The sequence below is a fragment of the Hypanus sabinus genome, chromosome 29, assembly GCF_030144855.1.
Source record: "Hypanus sabinus isolate sHypSab1 chromosome 29, sHypSab1.hap1, whole genome shotgun sequence".
Classification (NCBI taxonomy): domain Eukaryota; kingdom Metazoa; phylum Chordata; class Chondrichthyes; order Myliobatiformes; family Dasyatidae; genus Hypanus; species Hypanus sabinus.
The window spans coordinates 3,732,380-3,752,017 of NC_082734.1; the positions used below are offsets into that span (position 1 = coordinate 3,732,380).

The window sequence follows — 19,638 nt, forward strand, 5'->3', positions numbered from 1 at the left end:
GGAGTCTCATTGAAAGCGATCACATATTGAAAGGCCTGGAAAGAGCGGACATGGAAAGGATGCTTCTTGTAGTGGGTGAGTCCAGGACCGGTATTCACAACCTCAGAATGGAGGGACAGCCCTTTAGAACAGGGATGAGGAGGAATTTCTTCAGCCATAGGGTAGTGATCTGTTGAATTTATTGCCACAGATGGGAGAGGAGGGAAAGTCATTGGGGTATATTTAAAGTAGAGGTTGATAGGTTCCTGATTAATCAGGGTGAAAAAGGTTACGGGGAGAAGGCAGGAGAATGGAGCTGAGAGGGATAATAAATCAGCCATGATTGCATGATGGAGCAACCTCGATGGGCCAAATGGCCTCATTCTGCTCTCGTGTCTTATGGTTTTGTGGACGTTTTGCAGGGTTTTGGTCTGGTACCTCAGTAATTCCTTTCCTCCACACAGATGCTGCTCGACCCCTTGCATATCTCCGACAGTTTGTTCATGGTTCCAGTTTGCAGTATCTACTCTTGTGTCAGTCTATGACTACATTTACCCCTGTAGGTAATCAACTAATGAGTATGGGGTGTCCAGAGAGGGGTGGCACCCCTGGTGAAGGGGCCTGTCGTGTCCATTCCAGGGCAGCTCATTCAGCTCTTCCCTCACCTGTGACTCCAAGTAGCTGTTTGTTCGCAATGGCAGCCGCAGCCCAGCACACTGCTTCAAATGGCGGGTTAAACCGGGTGAGGGTAGCCGGTGGCCTCATACCCCTGCCTGCCCGAGCACGCGAAGTCAGCTCTGACGGATCAAACGGTTCCGCAACGCTCCGTGGAGAGACAAGGGCAGTGGCAGAAGTCATGGTGACACACTGGAACCAAGAAAGACCCCAGTTGTGACGACCACTCATACCACTGGACCCGGGCTTCCGAGCTTGAGAGAGTGGAACTGCCCCAGTCAATGGCCTTTCCACTTTAGAAATCTGCCACACAGGTTTCCTGTCATCGCAGGACAAAATGAACAACCACCAAACAAATAATAGCACTGATAATATAATTAGATTTGATAAATATTTGAATAGAATCAAAAATAAGATGTATTTACAATATATTAAAAAAACCTGTCTTTAAAACTTTCTTCCAGTTCATGTCTTCCTCTCACAGACTTATGCAGACATTTTCCACTAAAAATCTACACTCATCATAGAAATTGCTTTGGGTCTGTCTAGAGCATTGAACTCAGTTTTAGTTGCCCCGTGATAGGAAGGATGTGGAGACTTTGGAGAAGGGGCAGAAGAGGTTTACCAGGATGCCGCCCGGATTAGACGGGGCACATACTGTGTTGTTTTCTCCGGAGCCGTGGAGGCTGAGGGGCGATCTGAGAGAAGTTTATAAGATTTTGAGAGGCAGAGATAGAATAGAGAGCTGGTACCTTGTACCCAGGGTTGAAATGTCTAATATTGAAGAGGGTGCGCTTACGGTGAGAGGAGTAAGTTTAAAGGAGATGTGTGGCTCAAGTTATTTATACAGAGAGTGGTGTAGGCAAGTAAGATGGAGGCATTTAGAGAAGCACTGGAATGTACCCTCCCCTCACTCTGACCTTTTACACCTCGCCTGCCTGTAACTCCTTCCAAGGCCCCCTCCTCCTTCCCTTTTTCCTATCATCTACTATTATTCCTTCTTCTCCAGCCCTGGTTTCACCTATCACTTTCTATCTAGCCTCCTTCCCCTCCCCACACCTTTTTATTCTCTTTCCCCCTCATTTCCGGTCCTGGCGAAGGGTCTCGGCCTGAAACGTCGACTGTTCGCTCTTCTGTCCAGCTGAGTTTGTGTGTTTCCAGCGTTATCAGCTCCTCTCTCCTGTTTATCAGTATCCCAAACTGCTTTTGAACTAAAGTTATCAGTAACTTCGAAATATTATTTAACGAAGAAAAATAAACTGTTAAGAGTTCAACACAAAGCAAGATGCTGTAGAAGGTGGAAATCGGAAAGAGAAGGAGAAAACACTCCAAGTGCTGGGTGGGTTGGGAGAAGGCGCCTACGTATGACACGCCACGTTCAATGGAAAGGGTCCGTGGAGAGTGAGACAAGGAGCTACTTCCCCTCTCTCGATGAGGAGAGGGTGAGTGAGCGAGGGGCTTTTCTCTTTGGAATAAAGGAGGATGAGGGGTGACGATAGAGGCATGTAAGACGATAAGGGGCTCAGATCGAGTGGACAAAGAGACTCTTTCCCTGGTGAAAATGGCTAATACAAGGGGTGATAACTTTACTGTGTTTGAGGAAAGTGTAAGGGGGGGTAGTCTATTTTTTAGACAGAATGGTGTATGCTGCCAGGGGTGGTGGGAGAGGCAAATATATTAAGAGACTCTTACATAGGCACATAAATCGAGGACTACATGGGAGAGAAGGGTCAAGTGGATCTTGGAGTAGGTTAAGAACTCCGCACAACAGTGTGGGCTGAATGGCCTGTATTTCTGTACTATGTTCTATGCATTAACCATTCTGGAACTAACTAGTCACTACAGCTGGACAACACTCTGACTACTTTGCATCAAAATGGACAATCTTTTTGCTCTAATTGTGTTGTTTCTGTAAAAGCTGTGTATAAATTATTTTTAATTTATGTCTTTCTTCTCAATGCTGCCTGCGGCGAGTGCGTTTTCACTGTGCACACGCGTACTTGTGTCAAAGTACTTTGACTTTGAAAATGAATATTTAAGGTCAAAGATATTTAAATGGAACTGGGTAAACATTAAGAGAGAAAATAACAGCAGATGCGATAAAGAGAGGGGGAGGAGCAAATGAAAGGGGAGGTGTTAGTTAGGAATATAGAACACAGAACAGCTAAGTACAGGCTCTTCAACCCAAGATGTTGTGCCGACCTTTCAACCTACTCGAAGATAAATCTAATCCTTCCCTCCAACATAGCCCTCCCTCTTTCAATTCTCTATACGTTTCTTAAATGGAAGGAGAGACTCCATAAAAGGACAAAAGGGACGGCAGTTCAAGGGAAAGGGGCTGGAAATTGGAGCTGGAGAAACAAAAGGTCACAGTGTTAGAGAATAGTCAGGCTATTCAGCCTGTTCAGTCTATACTGACTCAATTGAAGAATAATCCAGTTGGTTTGGCTCTCCTATCCTCTCACAGCCCTGCAAATCCTTCCTAACCAGCTGCCTTCTGGTGTGACTGACTCACCCTCTACAACTCCACGCTCCTCATCCAGCTGCCCAGTCCTGCTTCTCTGGCCTCGTGGAGAAGGGTTGAGATCAGTGTGTCAGATGCCATCTTGCTGCGGCCACCAGCATAGATCTACCAGTTGGTAACTTGTAGTTTTCTGCTTTCTGTTTGGACCTGTGCCTAGAGGAGAGTGACTGGGCTTCAATGTCATTGGGCATCGGACAGGAGATACCTTGCTGGGCTGGATTCCCACATCTGTCCCCACCAGAGCCACAGTCCTTCCATGCCGTATCATGGACGGAGGCTCGGCTGGCTAATGAGCTTTAGTTCTGCTCGATCCAGACGAGTTTTGTCTGCTCCTGCAAGATGCTCTGCTTCACGGCTTTGGCCAGCTCATTGACGTTGCCCCAGGTGCTGGGCTCCACAGTGGCTGAGAGGCAGGGCACAGACTCCAGGTGCTTCTGCTCAACCCGGTAGACTTTCAGGAATTCCTCGTCGCTGCTGCAGGACTTGGGAACAAGTTTCCTGCAGTGAGAGATAAACCAAGGTTTCAAACACTCTGTAATATCTATTTTTCTCAACGAACACCTAACCTTCTGCCAACAGTCTCCCCTCTCCACCAACAGTCCATCACCTTCTAACAACAGTCTCCCCCCTCCACCAACAGTCCATCACCTTCTAACAACAGTCTCCCCTCTCCACCAACAGTCCATCACCTTCTAACAACAGTCTCCCCTCTCCACCAAGTCCATCACCTTCTGCCAACAGTCTCCCCTCTCCACCGTCCATCACCTTCTGCCAACAGTCTCCCCTCTCCACCATCAATCCATCACCTTCTAACAACAGTCTCCCCTCTCCACCAACAGTCCATCACCTTCTAACAACAGTCTCCCCCCACCACCAACAGTCCATCACCTTCTGCCAACAGTCTCCCCCCTCCACCAACAGTCCATCACCTTCTGCCAACAGTCTCCCCTCTCCACCATCAGTCCATCACCTTCTGCCAACAGTCTCCCCTCTCCACCAAGTCCATCACCTTCTGCCAACAGTCTCCCCTCTCCACCAAGTCCATCAGCTTCTAACAACAGTCTCCACTCTCCACCAACAGTCCATAACCTTCTAACAACAGTCTCCCCTCTCCACCAACAGTCCATCACCTTCTGCCAAAAGTCTCCCCTCTCCACCAACAGTCCATCACCTTCTAACAACAGACTCCCCTCTCCACCAACAGTCCATCACCTTCTGCCAACAGTCTCCCCTCTCCACCATCAGTCCATCACCTTCTAACAACAGTCTCCCCTCTCCACCAACAGTCCATCACATTCTGCCAGCAGTCTCCCCTCTCCACCAACAGTCCATCACCTTCTAACAACAGTCTCCCCTCTCCACCAACAGTCCATCACCTTCTGCCAACAGTCTCCCCTCTCCACCAACAGTCCATCACCTTCTAACAACAGTCTCCCCTCTCCACCAACAGTCCATCACCTTCTAACAACAGTCTCCCCTCTCCACCAACAGTCCATCACCTTCTGCCAAAAGTCTCCCCTCTCCAGGAACAGTCCATCACCTTCTAACAACAGACTCCCCTCTCCACCAACAGTCCATCACCTTCTGCCAACAGTCTCCCCTCTCCACCATCAGTCCATCACCTTCTAACAACAGTCTCCCCTCTCCACCGACAGTCCATCACCTTCTGCCTACAGTCTCCCCTCTCCACCAACAGTCCATCACCTTTTAACAACAGTCTCCCCACTCCACCAACAGTCCATCACCTTCTAACAACAGTCTCCACTCTCCACCAACAGTCCATCACCTTCTAACAACAGTCTCCCCTCTCCACCAACAGTCCATCACCTTCTAACAACAGTCTCCCCTCTCCACCATCAGTCCATCACCTTCTAACAACAGTCTCCCCTCTCCACCAACTGTCCATCACCTTCTAACAACAGTCTCGCCTCTCCACCATCAGTCCATCACCTTCTAACAACAGTCTCCCCTCTCCACCAACAGTCCATCACCTTCTGCCAACAGTCTCCCCTCTCCACCAACAGTCCATCACCTTCTAACAACAGTCTCCCCTCTCCACCAACAGTCCATCACCTTCTAACAACAGTCTCCCCTCTCCACCAACAGTCCATCACCTTCTAACAACAGTCTCCCCTCTCCACCAACAGTCCATCACATTCTGCCAACAGTCTCCCCTCTCCACCAACAGTCCATCACCTTCTAACAACAATCTCCCCCCTCCACCAACAGTCCATCATCTTCTGCCAACAGTCTCGCCTCTCCACCAACAGTCCATCACCTTCTGCCAACAGTCCCCCTCTCCACCAACTGTCCACCTTCTAACAACAGTCTCCCCCCTCCACCAACAGTCCATCACCTTCTAACAACAGTCTCCCCTCTCCACCAACAGTCCATCACCTGCCAACAGTCTCCCCTCTCCACCAACAGTCCATCACCTTCTAACAACAGTCTCCCCCCTCCACCAACAGTCCATCACATTCTGCCAACAGTCTCCCCTCTCCACCAACAGTCCATCACCTTCTAAAAAAAGTCTCCCCTCTCCACCAACAGTACATCACCTTCTGCCAACAGTCTCCCCTCTCCACCAACAGTCCATCACCTTCTAACAACAGTCTCCCCTCTCCACCAACAGTCCATCACCTTCTAACAACAGTCTCCACTCTCCACCAACAGTCCATCACCTTCTGCCAACAGTCTCCCCTCTGCACCAACAGTCCATCACCTTCTGCCAACAGTCTCCCCCCTCCACCAACAGTCCATCACGTTCTAACAACAGTCTCCCCTCTCCACCAACAGTCCATCATCTTCTAACAACAGTCTCCCCTCTCCACCAACAGTCCATCACCTTCTGCCAACAGTCTCCCCTTTCCACCAACAGTCCATCACCTTCTGCCAACAGTCTCCCCTCTCCACCAACAGTCCATCACCTTCTAACAACAGTCTCCCCTCTCCACCAACAGTCCATCACCTTCTGCCAAAAGTCTCCCCTCTCCACCAACAGTCCATCACCTTCTAACAACAGATTCCCCTCTCCACCAACAGTCCATCACCTTCTGCCAACAGTCTCCCCTCTCCACCATCAGTCCATCACCTTCTAACAACAGTCTCCCCTCTCCACCAACAGTCCATCACCTTCTGCCTACAGTCTCCCCTCTCCACCAACAGTCCATCACCTTCTAACAACAGTCTCCCCTCTCCACCAACAGTCCATCACTTTCTAACAACAGTCTCCCCTCTCCACCAACAGTCCATCACCTTCTGCCAACAGTCTCCCCTCTCCACCAAGTCCATCACCTTCTGCCAACAGTCTCCCCTCTCCACCAACAGTCCATCACCTTCTAACAACAGTCTCCCCTCTCCACAAACAGTCCATCACCTTCTAACAACAGTCTCCCCTCTCCACCATCAGTCCATCACCTTCTAACAACAATCTCCCCTCTCCACCAACAGTCCATCACCTTCTGCCAACAGTCTCCCCTCTCCACCAACAGTCCATCACCTTCTGCCAACAGTCTCCCCTCTCCACCATGTCCATCGCCTTCTGCCAACAGTCTCCCCTCTCCACCATCAGTCCATCACCTTCTAACAACAGTCTCCCCTCTCCACCAACAGTCCATCACCTTCTAACAACAGTCTCCCCTCTCCACCAACAGTCCATCACCTGCTAACAACAGTCTCCCCTCTCCACCAACAGTCCATCACCTTCTGCCAACAGTCTCCCCCCTCCACCAAGTCCATCACCTTCTGCCAACAGTCTCCGCCCTCCACCAACAGTCCATCACCTTCTAACAACAGTCTCCCCTCTCCACCAACAGTCCATCACCTTCTAACAACAGTCTCCCCTCTCCAGCAACAGTCCATCACCTTCTAACAACAGTCTCCCCTCTCCACCAACAGTCCATCACCTGCCAACAGTCTCCCCTCTCCACCAACAGTCCATCACCTTCTAACAACAGTCTCCCCTCTCCACCAACAGTCCATCACATACTGCCAACAGTCTCCCCTCTCCACCAAGTCCATCACCTTCTAACAACAGTCTCCCCTCTCCACCATCAGTCCATCACCTTCTAACAACAATCTCCCCTCTCCACCAACAGTCCATCACCTTCTGCCAACAGTCTCCCCTCTCCACCAACAGTCCATCACCTTCTGCCAACAGTCTCCCCTCTCCACCAAGTCCATCACCTTCTGCCAACAGTCTCCCCTCTCCACCATCAGTCCATCACCTTCTAACAACAGTCTCCCCTCTCCACCAACAGTCCATCACCTTCTAACAACAGTCTCCCCTCTCCACCAACAGTCCATCACCTTCTAACAACAGTCTCCCCCCTCCACCAACAGTCCATCACCTTCTGCCAACAGTCTCCCCCCTCCACCAACAGTCCATCACCTTCTAACAACAGTCTCCCCTCTCCACCAACAGTCCATCACCTTCTAACAACAGTCTCCCCTCTCCACCAACAGTCCATCACCTTCTAACAACAGTCTCCCCTCTCCACCAACAGTCCATCACCTGCCAACAGTCTCCCCTCTCCACCAACTGTCCATCACCTTCTAACAACAGTCTTGCCTCTCCACCATCAGTCCATCACCTTCTGCCAACAGTCTCCCCTCTCCACCAACAGTCCATCACCTTCTGCCAACAGTCTCCCCTCTCCACCAACAGTCCATCACCTTCTAACAACAGTCTCCCCTCTCCACCAACTGTCCATCACCTTCTAACAACAGTCTCGCCTCTCCACCATCAGTCCATCACCTTCTGCCAACACTCCCCTCTCCACCAACAGTCCATCACCTTCTGCCAACAGTCTCCCCTCTCCACCAACAGTCCATCACCTTCTAACAACAGTCTCCCCTCTCCACCAACTGTCCATCACCTTCTAACAACAGTCTCGCCTCTCCACCATCAGTCCATCACCTTCTGCCAACAGTCTCACCTCTCCACCAACAGTCCATCACCTTCTAACAACAGTCCCCCCTCTCCACCAAGTCCATCACCTTCTGCCAACAGTCTCACCCCTCCACCAACAGTCCATCTACTTCTAACAACAATCTCCCCCCTCCACCAACAGTCCATCACCTTCTAACAACAGTCTCCCCTCTCCACCAACAGTCCATCACCTTCTGCCAACAGTCTCGCCCCTCCACCAACAGTCCATCTCCTTCTAACAACAATCTCCCCCCTCCACCAACCGTCCATCACGTTCTGCCAACAGTCTCCCCTCTCCACCAAGTCCATCACCTTCTGCAAACAGTCTCCCCTCTCCACCAAGTCCATCACCTTCTGCCAACAGTCTCCCCTCTCCACCAACAGTCCATCATCTTCTAACAACAGTCTCCCCTCTCCACCAAGTCCATCACCTTCTAACAACAGTCTCCCCTCTCCACCAACAGTCCATCACCTTCTGCCAACAGTCTCCCCTCACCACCAACAGTCCATCACCTTCTAACAACAGTCTCCCCTCTCCACCAACAGTCCATCACCTTCTAACAACAGTCTCCCCTCTCCACCAACAGTCCATCACCTTCTAACAACAGTCTCCCCTCTCCACCAACAGTCCATCACCTTCTAACAACAGTCTCCCCTCTCCATCAACAGTCCATCACCTTCTAACAACTGTCTCCCCTCTCCACCAACAGTCCATCACCTTCTGCCAACAGTCTCCCCTCTCCACCAACAGTCCATCACCTTCTAACAACAGTCTCCCCTCTCCAGCAACAGTCCATCAGCTTCTAACAACAGTCTCCCCACTCCACCAACAGTCCATCACCTTCTGCCAACAGTCTCCCCTCTCCACCAACAGACCATCACCTTCTGCCAACAGTCTCCCATCTCCACCAAGTCCATCACCTTCTGCCAACAGTCTCCCCTCTCGACCAACAGTCCATCACCTTCTGCCAACAGTCTCCACTCTCCACCAACAGTCCATCACCTTCTATCAACAGTCTCCCCTCTCCACCAAGTCCATCACCTTCTAACAACAGTCTCTTCTCTCCACCAAGTCCATCACCTTCTGCCAACAGTCTCCCCTCTCCACCAACAGTCCATCACCTTCTAACAACAGTCTCCCCTCTCCACCAAGTCCATCACCTTCTAACAACAGTCTCCCCTCTCCACCAAGTCCATCACCTTCTGCCAACAGTCTCCCCTCTCCACCATCAGTCCATCACCTTCTAACAACCGTCTCCCCTCTCCACCAACAGTCCATCACCTTCTATCAACAGTCTCCCCTCTCCACCAAGTCCATCACCTTCTGCCAACAGTCTCCCCTCTCCACCAACAGTCCATCACCTTCTAACAACAGTCTCCCCTCTCCACCATCAGTCCATCACCTTCTAACAAAAGTCTCCACTCTCCACCAACAGTCCGTCACCTTCCAACAACAGTCTCCCCTCTCCACCAACAGTCCATCACCTTCTAACAACAGTCTCCCCTCTCCATCATCAGTCCATCACCTTCTAACAACAGTCTCCCCTCTCCACCAACAGTCCATCACCTTCTAACAACAGTCTCCCCTCTCCACCATCAGTCCATCACCTTCTAACAACAGTCTCCCCTCTCCACCAACAGTCCATCCCCTTCTAACAACAGTCTCCCCTCTCCACCAACAGTCCATCACCTTCTGCCAACAGTCTCCCCTCTCCACCAACAGTCCATCACCTTCTAACAACAGTCTCCCCTCTCCACCAACAGTCCATCACCTTCTAACAACAGTCTCCCCTCTCCACCAACCGTCCATCACCTTCTAACAACAGTCTCCCCTCTCCACCAACAGTCCATCACATTCTGCCAACAGTCTCCCCTCTCCACCAACAGTCCATCACCTTCTAACAACAGTCTCTTCTCTCCACCAAGTCCATCACCTTCTGCCAACAGTCTCCCCTCTCCACCAAGTCCATCACCTTCTGCCAACAGTCTCCCCTCTCCACCAACAGTCCATCATCTTCTAACAACAGTCTCCCCTCTCCACCAAGTCCATCACCTTCTAACAACAGTCTCCCCTCTCCACCAACAGTCCATCACCTTCAGCCAACAGTCTCCCCTCACCACCAACAGTCCATCACCTTCTAACAACAGTCTCCCCTCTCCACCAACAGTCCATCACCTTCTAACAACAGTCTCCCCTCTCCACCAACAGTCCATCACCTTCTAACAACAGTCTCCCCTCTCCACCAACAGTCCATCACCTTCTAACAACAGTCTCCCCTCTCCATCAACAGTCCATCACCTTCTAACAACTGTCTCCCCTCTCCACCAACAGTCCATCACCTTCTGCCAACAGTCTCCCCTCTCCACCAACAGTCCATCACCTTCTAACAACAGTCTCCCCTCTCCAGCAACAGTCCATCAGCTTCTAACAACAGTCTCCCCACTCCACCAACAGTCCATCACCTTCTGCCAACAGTCTCCCCTCTCCACCAACAGACCATCACCTTCTGCCAACAGTCTCCCATCTCCACCAAGTCCATCACCTTCTGCCAACAGTCTCCCCTCTCGACCAACAGTCCATCACCTTCTGCCAACAGTCTCCACTCTCCACCAACAGTCCATCACCTTCTATCAACAGTCTCCCCTCTCCACCAAGTCCATCACCTTCTAACAACAGTCTCTTCTCTCCACCAAGTCCATCACCTTCTGCCAACAGTCTCCCCTCTCCACCAACAGTCCATCACCTTCTAACAACAGTCTCCCCTCTCCACCAAGTCCATCACCTTCTAACAACAGTCTCCCCTCTCCACCAAGTCCATCACCTTCTGCCAACAGTCTCCCCTCTCCACCATCAGTCCATCACCTTCTAACAACCGTCTCCCCTCTCCACCAACAGTCCATCACCTTCTATCAACAGTCTCCCCTCTCCACCAAGTCCATCACCTTCTGCCAACAGTCTCCCCTCTCCACCAACAGTCCATCACCTTCTAACAACAGTCTCCCCTCTCCACCATCAGTCCATCACCTTCTAACAAAAGTCTCCACTCTCCACCAACAGTCCGTCACCTTCCAACAACAGTCTCCCCTCTCCACCAACAGTCCATCACCTTCTAACAACAGTCTCCCCTCTCCATCATCAGTCCATCACCTTCTAACAACAGTCTCCCCTCTCCACCAACAGTCCATCACCTTCTAACAACAGTCTCCCCTCTCCACCATCAGTCCATCACCTTCTAACAACAGTCTCCCCTCTCCACCAACAGTCCATCCCCTTCTAACAACAGTCTCCCCTCTCCACCAACAGTCCATCACCTTCTGCCAACAGTCTCCCCTCTCCACCAACAGTCCATCACCTTCTAACAACAGTCTCCCCTCTCCACCAACAGTCCATCACCTTCTAACAACAGTCTCCCCTCTCCACCAACCGTCCATCACCTTCTAACAACAGTCTCCCCTCTCCACCAACAGTCCATCACATTCTGCCAACAGTCTCCCCTCTCCACCAACAGTCCATCACCTTCTAACAACAATCTCCCCCCTCCACCAACAGTCCATCACCTTCTGCCAACAGTCTCCCCTCTCCACCAACAGTCCATCACCTTCTAACAACAGTCTCCCCTCTCCACCAACAGTCCATCACCTTCTGCCAACAGTCTCCCCTCTCCACCAACAGTCCATCACCTGCCAACAGTCTCCCCCCTCCACGAACAGTCCATCACATTCTAACAACAGTCTTCCCTCTCCACCAACAGTCCATCACCTTCTAACAACAGTCTCCCCTCTCCACCAACAGTCCATCAGCTTCTAACAACAGTCTCCCCTCTCCACCAACAGTCCATCACCTTCTAACAACAGTCTCCCCTCTCCACCAACAGTCCATCACCTTCTAACAACAGTCTCCCCCCTCCACCAACAGTCCATCACCTTCTAACAACAGTCTCCCCTCTCCACCAACAGTCCATCACCTTCTAACAACAGACTCCCCTCTCCACCAACAGTCCATCACCTTCTAACAACAGTCTCCCCTCTCCACCAACAGTCCATCACCTTCTGCCAACAGTCTCCCCTCTCCACCAACAGTCCATCACCTTCTAACAACAGTCTCCCCTCTCCACCAAGTCCATCACCTTCTAACAACAGTCTCTCCTCTCCACCAACAGTTCATCACCTTCTGCCAACAGTCTCCCCTCTCTACCAACAGTCCATCACCTTCTAACAACAGTCTCCCCTCTCCACCAACAGTCCATCACCTTCTAACAACAGTCTCCCCTCTCCACCAACAGTCCATCACCTTCTAACAACAGTCTCCCCTCTCCACCAACAGTCCATCACCTTCTAACAACAGTCTCCCCTCTCCACCAACAGTCCATCACCTTCTGCCAACAGTCTCCCCTCTCCACCAACAGTCCATCACCTTCTGCCAACAGTCTCCCCTCTCCACCAACAGTCCATCACCTTCTGCCAACAGTCTCCCCTCTCCACCAACAGTCCATCACCTTCTAACAACAATCTCCCCCCTCCACCAACAGTCCATCACCTTCTGCCAACAGTCTCCCCTCTCCACCAACAGTCCATCACCTTCTGCCAACAGTCTCCCCTCTCCACCATCAGTCCATCACCTTCTAACAACCGTCTCCCCTCTCCACCAACAGTCCATCACCTTCTATCAACAGTCTCCCCTCTCCACCAAGTCCATCACCTTCTGCCAACAGTCTCCCCTCTCCACCAACAGTCCATCACCTTCTAACAACAGTCTCCCCTCTCCACCATCAGTCCATCACCTTCTAACAAAAGTCTCCACTCTCCACCAACAGTCCGTCACCTTCCAACAACAGTCTCCCCTCTCCACCAACAGTCCATCACCTTCTAACAACAGTCTCCCCTCTCCATCATCAGTCCATCACCTTCTAACAACAGTCTCCCCTCTCCACCAACAGTCCCATCACCTTCTAACAACAGTCTCCCCTCTCCACCATCAGTCCATCACCTTCTAACAACAGTCTCCCCTCTCCACCAACAGTCCATCCCTTCTAACAACAGTCTCCCCTCTCCACCAACAGTCCATCACCTTCTGCCAACAGTCTCCCCTCTCCACCAACAGTCCATCACCTTCTAACAACAGTCTCCCCTCTCCACCAACAGTCCATCACCTTCTAACAACAGTCTCCCCTCTCCACCAACCGTCCATCACCTTCTAACAACAGTCTCCCCTCTCCACCAACAGTCCATCACATTCTGCCAACAGTCTCCCCTCTCCACCAACAGTCCATCACCTTCTAACAACAATCTCCCCCCTCCACCAACAGTCCATCACCTTCTGCCAACAGTCTCCCCTCTCCACCAACAGTCCATCACCTTCTAACAACAGTCTCCCCTCTCCACCAACAGTCCATCACCTTCTGCCAACAGTCTCCCCTCTCCACCAACAGTCCATCACCTGCCAACAGTCTCCCCCCTCCACGAACAGTCCATCACATTCTAACAACAGTCTTCCCTCTCCACCAACAGTCCATCACCTTCTAACAACAGTCTCCCCTCTCCACCAACAGTCCATCAGCTTCTAACAACAGTCTCCCCTCTCCACCAACAGTCCATCACCTTCTAACAACAGTCTCCCCTCTCCACCAACAGTCCATCACCTTCTAACAACAGTCTCCCCCCTCCACCAACAGTCCATCACCTTCTAACAACAGTCTCCCCTCTCCACCAACAGTCCATCACCTTCTAACAACAGACTCCCCTCTCCACCAACAGTCCATCACCTTCTAACAACAGTCTCCCCTCTCCACCAACAGTCCATCACCTTCTGCCAACAGTCTCCCCTCTCCACCAACAGTCCATCACCTTCTAACAACAGTCTCCCCTCTCCACCAAGTCCATCACCTTCTAACAACAGTCTCTCCTCTCCACCAACAGTTCATCACCTTCTGCCAACAGTCTCCCCTCTCTACCAACAGTCCATCACCTTCTAACAACAGTCTCCCCTCTCCACCAACAGTCCATCACCTTCTAACAACAGTCTCCCCTCTCCACCAACAGTCCATCACCTTCTAACAACAGTCTCCCCTCTCCACCAACAGTCCATCACCTTCTAACAACAGTCTCCCCTCTCCACCAACAGTCCATCACCTTCTGCCAACAGTCTCCCCTCTCCACCAACAGTCCATCACCTTCTGCCAACAGTCTCCCCTCTCCACCAACAGTCCATCACCTTCTAACAACAGTCTCCCCCCTCCAGCAACAGTCCATCACCTAACAACAGTTTCCCTCTCCACCAACAGTCCATCACCTTCTAACAACAGTCTCCCCTCTCCACCAACAGTCCATCACCTTCTATCAACAGTCTCCCCTCTCCACCAACAGTCCATCAGCTTCTAACAACAGTCTCCCCTCTCCACCAACAGTCCATCACCTTCTGCCAACAGTCTCCCCTCTCCACCAACAGTCCATCACCTTCTAACAACAATCTCCCCCCTCCACCAACAGTCCATCACCTTCTGCCAACAGTCTCCCCTCTCCACCAACAGTCCATCACCTTCTGCCAACAGTCTCCCCTCTCCACCAAGTCCATCACCTTCTGCCAACAGAATCCCCCCTCCACCAACAGTCCATCACCTTCTAACAACAGTCTCCCCTCTCCACCAACAGTCCATCACCTTCTAACAACAGTCTCCCCTCTCCACCAACAGTCCATCACCTGCCAACAGTCTCCCTTCTCCACCGTCCATCACCTTCTGCCAACAGTCTCCCCTCTCCACCAACAGTCCATCACCTTCTGCCAACAGTCTCCGCTCTCCACCAACAGTCCATCACCTTCTATCAACAGTCTCCCCTCTCCACCAACAGTCCATCACGTTCTAACAACAGTCTCCCCTCTCCACCAACAGTCCATCACCTTCTAACAACAGTCTCCCCCCTCCACCAACAGTCCATCACCTTCTAACAACAGTCTCCCCTCTCCACCAACAGTCCATCACCTTCTAACAACAGTCTCCCCTCTCCACCAACAGTCCATCACCTTCTAACAACAGTCTCCCCTCTCCACCAACAGTCCATCACCTTCTGCCAACAGTCTCCCCTCTCCACCAACAGTCCATCACCTTCTAACAACAGTCTCCCCTCTCCACCAAGTCCATCACCTTCTAACAACAGTCTCTCCTCTCCACCAACAGTTCATCACCTTCTGCCAACAGTCTCCCCTCTCCACCAACAGTCCATCACCTTCTAACAACAGTCTCCCCTCTCCACCAACAGTCCATCACCTTCTAACAACAGTCTCCCCTCTCCACCAACAGTCCATCACCTTCTAACAACAGTCTCCCCTCTCCACCAACAGTCCATCACCTTCTAACAACAGTCTCCCCTCTCCACCAACAGTCCATCACCTTCTGCCAACAGTCTCCCCTCTCCACCAACAGTCCATCACCTTCTGCCAACAGTCTCCCCTCTCCACCAACAGTCCATCACCTTCTAACAACAATCTCCCCCCTCCACCAACAGTCCATCACCTTCTGCCAACAGTCTCCCCTCTCCACCAACAGTCCATCACCTTCTGCCAACAGTCTCCCCTCTCCACCAAGTCCATCACCTTCTGCCAACAGAATCCCCCCTCCACCAACAGTCCATCACCTTCTAACAACAGTCTCCCCTCTCCACCAACAGTCCATCACCTTCTAACAACAGTCTCCCCTCTCCACCAACAGTCCATCACCTGCCAACAGTCTCCCTTCTCCACCGTCCATCACCTTCTGCCAACAGTCTCCCCTCTCCACCAACAGTCCATCACCTTCTGCCAACAGTCTCCGCTCTCCACCAACAGTCCATCACCTTCTAACAACAGTCTCCCCTCTCCACCAACAGTCCATCACCTTCTAACAACAGTCTCCCCTCTCCACCAACAGTCCATCACCTTCTAACAACAGTCTCCCCCCTCCACCAACAGTCCATCACCTTCTAACAACAGTCTCCCCTCTCCACCAACAGTCCATCACCTTCTAACAACAGTCTCCCCTCTCCACCAACAGTCCATCACCTTCTAACAACAGTCTCCCCTCTCCACCAACAGTCCATCACCTTCTGCCAACAGTCTCCCCTCTCCACCAACAGTCCATCACCTTCTAACAACAGTCTCCCCTCTCCACCAAGTCCATCACCTTCTAACAACAGTCTCTCCTCTCCACCAACAGTTCATCACCTTCTGCCAACAGTCTCCCCTCTCCACCAACAGTCCATCACCTTCTAACAACAGTCTCCCCTCTCCACCAACAGTCCATCACCTTCTAACAACAGTCTCCCCTCTCCACCAACAGTCCATCACCTTCTAACAACAGTCTCCCCTCTCCACCAACAGTCCATCACCTTCTAACAACAGTCTCCCCTCTCCACCAACAGTCCATCACCTTCTGCCAACAGTCTCCCCTCTCCACCAACAGTCCATCACCTTCTGCCAACAGTCTCCCCTCTCCACCAACAGTCCATCACCTTCTAACAACAGTCTCCCCCCTCCAGCAACAGTCCATCACCTTCTATCAACAGTCTCCCCTCTCCACCAACAGTCCATCAGCTTCTAACAACAGTCTCCCCTCTCCACCAACAGTCCATCACCTTCTATCAACAGTCTCCCCTCTCCACCAACAGTCCATCAGCTTCTATCAACAGTCTCCCCTCTCCACCAACAGTTCATCACCTTCTGCCAACAGTCTCCCCTCTCCACCAACAGTCCATCACCTTCTAACAACAATCTCCCCCCTCCACCAACAGTCCATCACCTTCTGCCAACAGTCTCCCCTCTCCACCAACAGTCCATCACCTTCTAACAACAGTCTCCCCTCTCCACCAACAGTCCATCACCTTCTAACAACAGTCTCCCCTCTCCACCAACAGTCCATCACCTTCTAACAACAGTCTCCCCTCTCCACCAACAGTCCATCATCTTCTAACAACAGTCTCCCCTCTCCACCAACAGTCCATCACATTCTGCCAACAGTCACCCCTCTCCACCAACAGTCCATCACCTTCTGCCAACAGTCTCCCCTCTCCACCAACAGTCCATCACCTTCTGCCAACAGTCTCCCCTCTCCACCAACAGTCCATCACCTTCTGCCAACAGTCTCCCCTCTCCACCAGCAGTCCATCACCTTCTGCCAACAGTCTCCCCTCTCCACCAACAGTCCATCACCTTCTAACAACAGTCTCCCCTCTCCACCGAGTCCATCACCTTCTAACAACAGTCTCTCCTCTCCACCAACAGTTCATCACCTTCTGCCAACAGTCTCCCCTCTCCACCAACAGTCCATCACCTTCTAACAACAGTCTCCCCTCTCCACCAACAGTCCATCACCTTCTAATAACAGTCTCCCCTCTCCACCAACAGTCCATCACCTTCTAACAACAGTCTCCGCTCTCCACCAACATTCCATCACCTTCTAACAACAGTCTCCCGTCTCCACCAACAGTCCATCACCTTCTGCCAACAGTCTCCCCTCTCCACCAACAGTCCATCACCTTCTGCCAACAGTCTCCCCTCTCCACCAACAGTCCATCACCTTCTAACAACAGTCTCCCCCCTCCAGCAACAGTCCATCACCTTCTAACAACAGTTTCCCTCTCCACCAACAGTCCATCACCTTCTAACAACAGTCTCCCCTCTCCACCAACAGTCCATCACCTTCTATCAACAGTCTCCCCTCTCCACCAACAGTCCATCAGCTTCTAACAACAGTCTCCCCTCTCCACCAACAGTCCATCACCTTCTGCCAACAGTCTCCCCTCTCCACCAACAGTCCATCACCTTCTAACAACAATCTCCCCCCTCCACCAACAGTCCATCACCTTCTGCCAACAGTCTCCCCTCTCCACCAACAGTCCATCACCTTCTGCCAACAGTCTCCCCTCTCCACCAAGTCCATCACCTTCTGCCAACAGAATCCACCCTCCACCAACAGTCCATCACCTTCTAACAACAGTCTCCCCTCTCCACCAACAGTCCATCACCTTCTGCCAACAGTCTCCCCTCTCCACCAACAGTCCATCACCTGCCAACAGTCTCCCTTCTCCACCGTCCATCACCTTCCGCCAACAGTCTCCCCTCTCCACCAACAGTCCATCACCTTCTGCCAACAGTCTCCCTTCTCCACCAACAGTCCATCACCTTCTGCCAACAGTCTCCCCTCTCCACCAACAGTCCATCACCTTCTGCCAACAGTCTCCCCTCTCCAGCAACAGTCCATCAGCTTCTAACAACAGTCTCCCCTCTCCACCAACAGTCCATCACCTTCTAACAACAGTCTCCCCTCTTCACCAACAGTCCATCACCTTCTAACAACAGTCTCCCCTCTCCACCAACAGTCCATCACCTTCTGCCAACAGTCTCCCCTCTCCACCAACAGTCCATCACCTTCTGCCAACAGTCTCCCCTCTCCACCAACAGTCCATCAGCTGCTAACAACAGTCTCCCCTCTCCACCAACAGTCCATCACCTTCTAACAACAGTCTCCCCTCTCCACCAACAGTCCATCACCTTCTGCCAACAGTCTCCCCTCTCCACCAACAGTCCATCAGCTTCTAACAACAGTCTCCCCTCTCCACCAACAGTCCATCACCTTCTAACAACAGTCTCCCCTCTCCACCAACAGAACATCATCTTCTGCCAACAGTCTCCGCTCTCCACCAACAGTCCATCACCTTCTAACAACAGTCTCCCCTCTCCACCAACAGTCCATCACCTTCTAACAACAGTCTCCCCTCTCCACCAACAGTCCATCACCTTCTAACAACAGTCTCCCCCCTCCACCAACAGTCCATCACCTTCTAACAACAGTCTCCCCTCTCCACCAACAGTCCATCACCTTCTAACAACAGTCTCCCCTCTCCACCAACAGTCCATCACCTTCTGCCAACAGTCTCCCCTCTCCACCAACAGTCCATCACCTTCTAACAACAGTCTCCCCTCTCCACCAAGTCCATCACCTTCTAACAACAGTCTCTCCTCTCCACCAACAGTTCATCACATTCTGCCAACAGTCTCCCCTCTCCACCAACAGTCCATCACCTTCTAACAACAGTCTCCCCTCTCCACCAACAGTCCATCACCTTCTAACAACAGTCTCCCCTCTCCACCAACAGTCCATCACCTTCTGCCAACAGTCTCCCCTCTCCACCAAGTCCATCACCTTCTAACAACAGTCTCTCCTCTCCACCAACAGTTCATCACATTCTGCCAACAGTCTCCCCTCTCCACCAACAGTCCATCACCTTCTAACAACAGTCTCCCCTCTCCACCAACAGTCCATCACCTTCTAACAACAGTCTCCCCTCTCCACCAACAGTCCATCACCTTCTAACAACAGTCTCCCCTCTCCACCAACAGAACATCACCTTCTGCCAACAGTCTCCGCTCTCCACCAACAGTCCATCACCTTCTAACAACAGTCTCCCCTCTCCACCAACAGTCCATCACCTTCTAACAACAGTCTCCCCTCTCCACCAACAGTCCATCACCTTCTGCCAACAGTCTCCCCTCTCCACCAAC

General features: G+C 51.7%; 1 protein-coding gene and 1 long non-coding RNA gene across 6 annotated transcripts in view; both read right to left on the reverse strand.

Moving 5' to 3' along the window:
* LOC132382731 (guanine nucleotide-binding protein subunit alpha-12-like) overlaps positions 1-837 on the reverse strand; it is a 26,887-nt gene extending 26,050 nt beyond the window's left edge. The window contains exon 1 of the mRNA XM_059953181.1: positions 645-837. Within this exon, the coding sequence (XP_059809164.1) occupies positions 645-837 (193 nt within the window). The remainder of the gene's footprint in view (positions 1-644) is intronic.
* Positions 838-1,011: 174 nt separating this feature from the next.
* LOC132382898 (uncharacterized) lies at positions 1,012-18,452 on the reverse strand. Of its 5 annotated transcripts, none has more exons than XR_009508491.1 (5): positions 17,164-18,452; positions 13,341-16,876; positions 11,544-12,032; positions 6,758-10,003; positions 1,012-6,595 (listed from the first exon to the last, which is right to left on the reverse strand). It is a non-coding gene; the product is annotated as an uncharacterized LOC132382898 (long non-coding RNA). The 5 variants fall into 5 exon arrangements; XR_009508492.1 differs by having other exon boundaries at positions 6,758-8,867; positions 9,071-10,003; positions 13,341-18,452; XR_009508493.1 differs by having other exon boundaries at positions 6,758-7,242; positions 7,405-10,003; positions 13,341-18,452.
* Positions 18,453-19,638: the final 1,186 nt, after the last annotated feature.